Source organism: Sinocyclocheilus rhinocerous, unplaced genomic scaffold (assembly GCF_001515625.1).
Source record: "Sinocyclocheilus rhinocerous isolate Xijiao unplaced genomic scaffold, SAMN03320098_v1.1 scaffold2055, whole genome shotgun sequence".
NCBI classification, from domain to species: Eukaryota; Metazoa; Chordata; class Actinopteri; order Cypriniformes; family Cyprinidae; genus Sinocyclocheilus; species Sinocyclocheilus rhinocerous.
Window position 1 is genome coordinate 427,321 of NW_015624297.1, and position 9,110 is coordinate 436,430.

A 9,110-nucleotide genomic window follows, 5' to 3' on the forward strand; every position below is an offset into this window, starting at 1 on the left:
ATCCTCTCACCCAACTTCTGCTCCTCTCATGCCTGACTCACCAGTGTTCTGTGTGTGTACATATGTGTATAGGTGGTTCTCCAGGACAGGATTCTGATAAGCCAGGCACTAGTATAACAGACATCCAATGTGCGCTGGACAACGTGGGGGCGTCCGAGCTCGTCATCGACCTCATCGTCAGCACTAAGAACGACCGTATCTTTGAGGAGAGCATTTTACTGGGCATTGCACTCCTGAGAGGAGGAAATACACAGATTCAGGTATAAATTGGACACACATTCACAACAGGTCATCTACAAGATTCAGGCGATGTCATTTCCGGCCATGTCTCCCTGCAGAACTCTTTCTACAATCAGCTGCACAAGCAGAAGAAGTCTGAGAAGTTCTTCAAGGTCTTCTATGATCAAATGGAGCTGGCGCAGAAAGCGATCCGCTCCAGTGTGTCAGTCAACATGTTTGAGCTCAGCTGCAGGAAGAGAGAGGAGGAGGGCGAGGGCTCTGGAATCAGACATAAAAAAGGTATACATCTGCTTTCTTGCAGGTTCTTTCAGTCTAAACATGAGAAAAAGGATATACAACAGCATGGAATGGTGAATGTTATGAAAACTGTAAAGAAATGTTGGGTCATATTTCACCCTAAAATCAAAAGAACAATATAAACAATAATATTTTGCACAAGGAAATCAAGACTGCAGTTTATTTATTTATTTGATAGACTAATATGAGAAAAATCTTATTATTGTTATGTAAAATATATTATATATTATTTAAATTGTAAAATACAATTAAACACCATGGTAGTATTTGTGAATTTATGATGATTGAGTAAAATAAAAAATTTTAATAATTACAATTGTTTTTTTATTTTTTTTATTTTTTGCCTTTCAGTAATGAGAATACACAACAAATAATGAGATAAATAACAAATAATTTTTTGGCTGTCAGTAATGAGAATACAAAACAACCCCCCCCCTTCACCTTCATAGTAAAATAATAGCTAAAAATTTGCCACGGATAACGGCTTAAACCTGATTTTTTTTGTGTTTGAAGGTTGATAAATGATCTGAATGATATTGAGAATGATTGAGAAGTTACCATGGAAACTTATAATAATAATAATAATAATAAATCTGGCAACTACATTGTGGACTGTATTAAGATGTTGCATTTACACATCATGTTCTTTCTGGACTACAAGTGAAATAGCTGGAAAATAAAATGATGCTATTTTGACTGACTCTGGTGCTTTGGTGAAATGTATCTCCAACAAAGGAAGGCCCCAAAATACCACAAACCAGGTGTGATGTCTTAAAGCCTAAAAATAAACTTTTAGATAATCACTCTTTCAGTCTCTCTCTGAAAATAGATACGTGTCCTAATTGCAATGTTCTGCATTATCATGCTTAAATTCTAAAAATACGACCTAGATTCTCTAATGAAATGCTGTGTCTGAACTTGAAGTATGTCATTGATCTCCATTTATCACAAACAAGTGTGCCTTAATGCATAGCTATTCATGTGAGTGCAATTCTGGCTTGAGGCAGCGTAAATGAAGGAACAATCAGGCATATGAATAGTATCTGTCCCTATTTCAACTGCTGTGTCATGTGAGGGGTCGCTGGCACTTTATCAAAGGCCTGCTGTTAAGCAGTGTATTTTTAAGCAGTGTTTTTTAAACATTTCTCATTGAGAGAGAAAGGATTTCAAATTCGCTTCATGTCAAGCAGTGCAGTGCACAAGACATGATCATTTGAAAAAGAGAATTTTGAATAATTTGCTGCAAATGTTCATAAATATTAGTTTACATCTCATACAGAAGTACTAAAATTACTAAAACTAAAACTGGAAAACAAATGACATTAAAGCTAAATAAAAAGATATAAATCTGCTATAAAAGATATGAAATGACATAATAAAATTACTAAAGCTAAAATTAAAATGAAAACTGACAATATAAAAGCTCATTTAAAATGTTAATAAAATACTATAATAGTATGTAAATAATACTAAAATAGCACTGATCCTGTAAGAACTATAAATAACAGTTTCATAATCTCAGGTTCATTCTCTCGTCTTATGAAGTTCGAGACTCCTTGCACCTCAGAGAAGACATTCGGGGTCAGCTTAAAGATGCCTCCTCTGTCACCTCCAAAGCCTACAGCACCTTTCGCCTGGAAGTGTACCCCGAGATGGAGTCGATGGGATCGGGAGGGGACGGGATGGAGGAGGTGGTGGAGGAGACCCAGATGAGTCAGGCCATCACCATCATGAAACCCATCCTACGCTTCCTTCAGCTGCTCTGTGAGAATCATAACAGGGACTTGCAGGTGATGCAAATAATTTTTACTGGTCCAGTTTTGTTCAGCTGTGGTTTGTTTTGGCTAGGAATCATTTTAGCGTATTACTTGTATTAAACACTGCAATTTGAAATGGTACGTAGTGTGCTTAGAAGTGAAATCCAGTGACGCTGCCTTCACAGTGTCAGAAAACCAGAGGGCTTTAAATAAGTGTTTTTCCATAGTGAGAAGAAAAAGCACCTTGATGTTTGAAAAGTAAAAATCTCAAGTCAATCAAAATCTCAAGGGACCCCCAACCTAGTATGGACGAGTCTGTCTGAATAGAGATACCAATTACTGCCACTCAGGACTTGTGTTGTTAGTCCAAATCTTTCTGTTCTCTTGTATACAGAACTTTCTGCGAGATCAGAACAACAAAACCAATTATAACCTGGTGTGCGAGACGCTGCAGTTTCTCGACTGTATCTGTGGCAGTACAACGGGAGGGCTGGGACTGCTGGGGCTCTACATTAATGAGAGGAATGTGGACCTGGTCAAACAGACACTAGAGACCATCACAGAGTACTGCCAGGGTCCTTGCCACGAAAACCAGGTATTGAAATGTTATCCTCTCTGGAAAATGGGAACAAATCTTTTTCCACATGGAAAAATGAATCCAAGGGTAACACTTTACAGTAACAGTACATGAATAATCATGTACTAATACCTGAATTATGTATTACTTTAATATGAGGTAATGATGAGTTAAGGCATGTACTAATCAAGAACTAACCTTAACTGTGACATGAGTCATATGATAAGAAATGTTGCCTTGGCAACTAACTGGAATATATATATATATATTTAGATTTGGTATGATATCTGAACTAATTTCTAGCTTTATTAATGATTATGCAAAAAATAAGTATTTTCTACATATCTGAAACTTAGTTTGGGATCATAGATTATGATGTCTGAACTAATTTCTAGCTTTATTAATGATTATGCAAAAATCTGTCTTTTTTGTATTTCCTCCTCCACAGACATGCATAGCCAGGCATGAGTCAAACGGCATTGACATTATCATCGCTCTCATTGTGAACCCAATTGATCCGCTGGGGAAGAACCGACTTGACCTTGTGCTCGAGCTGAAGGTACTTGTTTGCTGCAGTCATTCGCGTAGTTTGAATAAGAAAGCAATTGATGTATAATATAATTTTACAGATAACAAAATGTTCTGAAGTGTTTCAGATTTTTGATTTGGCATGTAAAAGCATCTGCACATTTATCTCCATGAGGAAAATATGTGAATATTCTTTACTTCACAGTAATTTTATTTAAAAAACAAATAAAAGCTCTTTTCTTTACAATGAAAAATTAGAACAATGCATCTAAACTTCTTCTGGCCATCATGGAGAGTCGTCATGACAGCGAGAATGCAGATAAGATCCTGTACAAGATGAGACCCAATGAACTGGTGAGCTAATCAGTAGTTGTGCTATTAGGTGGTATATTAGCACTGTTCCTCAACTAACTGTTGTGTAGCTAATGAATATAGTTTAGATCATCTGTTATCAGTCGTAACATACCCTGTTCTTTGCCATAATTAAAGTAAAGTGATGTTCTGGTGTCATATCTATAGGTTGACGTGATCAAGGAGGCTTACGTTCAAGGAGATGAGAGTGAGATTGATCACGAGACATCAGATCAGATCAGACCTAAAGATGTTGGGCACAACATCTACATCCTGGCCCATCAGGTAAGTTTTAAACATTCACTGGGAAACACTGTGCGCTACACTAGTGATTCCCAACTAGGTCTGTTTTTTTTTTTTTTTGGAAAGGACCTTTAATAAAATTAACAATATATGTATGATATTTCAAAATCTGGTGTAATGTCATTTTTAATTAAATTAAATATCTAATATAATATGGGATTAAATCTATAAAATATGAATAGAGATTATGTATCATCATGGTTAATCACATGATTTTTTCCCCATTTCTTTTTAAAGTACACATGAAATCAAAATTGACTATATTTATTTTGTTAGCGCACGCTGCTATTTTTGTGGTGAACAATTAATCCATGCAAGTCAATACACAAAAAAAATAGTTTGCCTTCATAATCTTTAATCCAAATCTGAAAATGCACCTCTCCTCTGAAATGACGGACCTTCTCTGATGACGTCAGGTTGACGGCTTGGGCTTGAGCATAACATCCTTAAACACACCCCTCCAACTGTCAGTGTTGTTCTGAATGAAACGCCTACTTTACTACATCCAGTCAGTTCACAGTAGAAAAAAACAAGCCACGCCCTCTGTTTTTCTCATTCAGTATTCCGTTTCTCTCGGAAGTACGTCACAATACTGAAGTAAAGTCGGTCGCAACTTCCGGTTCACGCGGACTTTAAGGAAAGACAACAAAATAATGTTTCAAATTTGAGCAGGTTTTATGAATTAATAATGATAATAATAAAATTTTATTAAAATAATATTAATTCAATTTATTTAAACAACTGTAAAATCCTTCTGAAGGAAGAGTTAAGGTCTCTTGTGAGGAAATCCTCAAGCCAGCTGTGCATTTCTCAGTTCAGTCTTCACTTTCACTTCCACACGCTTTCTTGACAGGCTCAGCCATCTGCTAGACAGTTTATTTCTGTCTAACTGGCTGCTTTCATAATGACATAACTTCAGGTGTTCGTCTATCAGTGTTTTTCCAAACACTCTCACACAGATGACTGAAAGAAAGAACTAAGTGCGAGTGTGCAGAGTTTTCTCACTGTTAGCTTTGCTGGAATAATATATCTCATGGCAAACTGACTTGCCATAGTTTTCGTTGAGATTTTTGTTCAAAATTCAGGACTTTTACTCAGACCCTCTGGCTATTTTATATGGACACTGGTTTGAGAAACATTGGCCTATGGCTAGATGGTCTTTAGTTGGACCATCTGCACAATGTTTGTCAGTCTCAGTTTCCTGTGTAGTTTCACACTTGTAGAAAACAAGCAGGGCCTGAGGACATAAGAGACATACAGAGAGAGAAAGAGAGGGAGTCAAAGGAATAAGTCCTTATCTTCTCGTCTTGCTGACAGTGAGAGAGAAATAAACAGGAATTAATTTAAGAAAAGCTTAAGCATTGATTGAACAGTTATTATTAATTACTGACATTTATTTGTATTTAATGGTGTTTGTCACTATTACAATTGTTCATACTTAGAATTTGCTGTTTTCCGGTAAGCAACCACCCAGAATACTCTAGAAACTTCATGGCAACATGATAAAATGATATGAAAACCAGGGATATAACAATGCACCCCGAGCCGGTTGAAAATCAATAAAAACATGTGACAAATGGGGGTGGGGGTGTGTACAGTATGAATGTATCTCTGAGGGGAACTGACTGTCTTCGGAAAAGTTTAGACTGTATTTTCTTTTCATCTTGTCTCTGTATAATGTGTAGTGTTTAAGCGCAGCTCTGCTTGTTTACCGCGGTAATCAAAGAAACCCTATATTGCTGCTCTTCCATAAGCATGATTTGGGATTTGTTTTAATTTCAATTTAGTTTTGTCATTTGACATATTTCAATCATATTTCAATTTAACAAAGAAATGTGCATAATTTTGTCTGAGAAATAATTAAAGAGCACCTTTTCATTTATAATTAGTCTTATATCTAATTTCTTTAAAAAAAAATTGTGAGAAAATCGTATTGTGAAATCAGTATCGTAAATCACATTGCATCATGAGATAAGTGAATCATTACATCTCTAATTATATAGGAAATTCCCAAATTGATTTTGGATGATTTGAAAATTACATAAAATTATATATTAAAAAGTTAATTCAACCTGATTTTAGTAGTTCACCCAAGTATTTAGCTTGTTTGATCTAACATGTGAGCTTCCGTTTTAGAGAGAAAGCTCCATAAACATTCTTTGATTGTCCTGTAGAAATGTGTGTGAATTTACTTTGGCCCTCAGAACGTCAAACTGAGTGATGACACTGTAAGCGGTTTTCACAAAGAACATTCCCACGTCCTTTTTTTCCATTGTGGTTTTAATTTTTTTTTGTTTTGTTTGCTCAGCACTGTTGACATGGTTGCTTTAGACTGTGTTAGCTCCAGTGCTAAAAAAAACAACTGCCAAAAACAAGATCCTCCTGTGTTTACTTGGTACATGACAAAGTAAATGACATTTTTGGTGTCAGTTTAGCTTTTTATTGCGTGCCTTGCTCTCTTCCAGCTCTTATAAACAGATTCCTGATGTTAGCTTTGATCTGAAATGAAAAGGACACTGTGAACATTTTTGGAGCAAACGTGGCTTAGACGTCAATAAGGAGAAAAAATTATTTTACCATCTTTGTGTCTCAAGTGGTGCACATCTTTTGTGTTATTTCAGCCTGTAAACAAGCATGTAAATCCCTCGCTCCCGTTCACCACTTTAAGGCCATTATGCGATGAAGGGACACTGAGGGTGTGGAATGATTACTTGTTTGCCTCAAGGATGTGTCTTTTTTGGAGGTTACAGAGTATCCGCCTCCCTTTCAGACTTGTTGTTTAACCCTTGTGCGGTCTTCGGTCATTTCTGACCGGAGAATTTAACATTTTGAATTTTAAAAAATCGTAGCTTCACCAGAATGGTAAGAAACTTGGTGACTTTTATGGCACTTGGTATGTGAACACACAAAAAAAATGAGGGCATGATTCGAAAAAGCTAAGTGGTCGTAAAAAAAATAGTCACACTCATGTTCTTCGGTCAAAAATGACCGACCATAGGAAATGAATGGGAAATGGGGAAAAAAAATACAGAAAATGTTTATGTGTACAATCTACAAATCCCCCACAATGCAGAAAAAAATTGCACAGCAATGAAGAGATGAAACTCTAAAACATCTAGAGTGCAAAATCAACACACCAACTCACACACACGCGGACACACTTGTACACACACTTATGAACTGGTGTGACTGTAACACTGCAACTATGTAAAATAAAATCAATAATTCAACTACAATGCAGTAAAAAAGTGGACCGCAAGGAAGGGGTTACACTCTAAAACATCAAGAGTGTAAAACGGATACATCCACTCACACACACTTACTTACACTCACAGACACACACATACAGAATTATATATAGTCAAATGAATTGGTATGGCTATAACCATATAGCCAAAATGAGTCAGAAGACTGAAATAAGAGGTTAAAATCAGATCAGACCCAGAAGGATTAAGCTCTGATAAAGCATTCCTGTTATTTTTTTGTTACATTTTTATAGAATTTTAATGTTTTGTGTAGCAAACTGCTTTCTGTGTTCAGGTTTGAATGTAGTAGTAATAATGCAAAAACCTACACTTCAAATCAACATTTAAAACACACTGTAAAACCGAACAGTGAAATTAATTAAATGAAATGAGTTAACTTCACTCAAATAATAATGAAAGTTAATTGGACTTAATTGAAATAAGTTCTGTCAATTTAAAATGTTGTTGTAGTAAGGTGAACTTAAAATGATTGCGTTTTCTAGTTCCCAGCATGCTTTGCATCAGACAACAAGGAAAATAAATGTAGAAATTAAGTGTTATTTTGTGTGTTTTTACACAAGATTAACATAGAGAGACATAAGTTAGTACTTAAATGTTGTGTTATGTTAGGATTTACATAGGTTTCTATGTTAGTTTTGTAGTGTTACCGTTGTGGTGAAGAGTAGAGCCTGTGGTTAGGTTGAGGATGGACAGCAAAAATTAAAAACTTTTTATACTGCATGTTGTTTGACTATATACATGCAAGTATTGTGAGTCTTTTAGATATCTACATTAGTATGTGCTAGTGTGCTGTTACTAGCTAGCACTTAACTATAAAAATCTGAATGAATGTGCTGTTAATGGAAGCAAGTTATATATAATTATCGTTGTGATGAGTGGGGTGGGATCATGGAAGGGAGGCTTGGCTTGGCTCCCATGGCTCTCAGCCCCGCCCCACTTGTCATAAAAATTGTAAGCTCTACTAGCTTAAAAAAATTGAGTTCGTTTACTCAAATATTTTGAGGCAATAAGTTTCCACAAATGTTTTGAGTATTCTTAACTTATCAGGTTTTACAGTGCACTAAAACGTTATTTGATTTGCTATGCATACTGCTATTAATAATTAGCTAATAACGGAATCTGAATTTCTATGGATACTGCTGCGTGTAGCCTGTGAGTGTATCATGAAAGTACTAGAATTGCTGTGAGCCCAGAAGAATAAACAAATAAGTAAATTCCAAGTTTAAAAAGTGTCCTACTAGCTACATTGTGTCAACAACACACGGGGAACACTCAGGTAAGTAGTAAATAACAACGGGCTTTATTTGAAGGTGAGCAGAGGATCGAGATGGCGAAGGAAGGTAAGCATCAACAGTTCAGAGAAGTTGGGAATAGAACTTAGCTGGGTTAGTAACTTGAGTCCTTTTACTTTTCCATGCAAAAACCTACACTTCAAATCAACATTTAAAACAACAAAAAATATAAACCTTGACAAAAAGTAGTCTTTGAGAATGCCTTAATATACATTTAAATCCGCAACCTAATAAAAGTAAACAATTATGTATAAAAACAACTAGGGAATTCACAAGCCTCTCTATAGAGTCCTATACAAGGAATCTAGTGGTTACACCATGAAATTACCGGTTTTTCTTTTTTTGCTCTCACCAGGAGGGTGCTATTCTGCCTTCAAAAATTAGATTTTAAAGGCCTAGTCTCTATGTGGGGAAGTCGTGGCCTAATGGTTAGAGAGTCGGACTCGTAACCCAAAGGTTGCGGGTTCGAGTCTCGTACCGGCAGGGGTTGTAGGGGGGG

General features: G+C 36.0%; 1 protein-coding gene across 1 annotated transcript in view; it reads left to right on the forward strand.

Annotated features, from left to right (window-relative positions):
* The window catches only part of LOC107740421 (inositol 1,4,5-trisphosphate receptor type 2-like), a 95,218-nt gene that overhangs the window by 56,291 nt on the left and 29,817 nt on the right, over positions 1-9,110 (forward strand). The window contains exons 36-42 of the mRNA XM_016552855.1: positions 73-260; positions 339-519; positions 2,083-2,327; positions 2,689-2,889; positions 3,320-3,430; positions 3,658-3,753; positions 3,919-4,035. Of these exons, the coding sequence (XP_016408341.1) occupies positions 73-260; positions 339-519; positions 2,083-2,327; positions 2,689-2,889; positions 3,320-3,430; positions 3,658-3,753; positions 3,919-4,035 (1,139 nt within the window). The remainder of the gene's footprint in view (positions 1-72; positions 261-338; positions 520-2,082; positions 2,328-2,688; positions 2,890-3,319; positions 3,431-3,657; positions 3,754-3,918; positions 4,036-9,110) is intronic.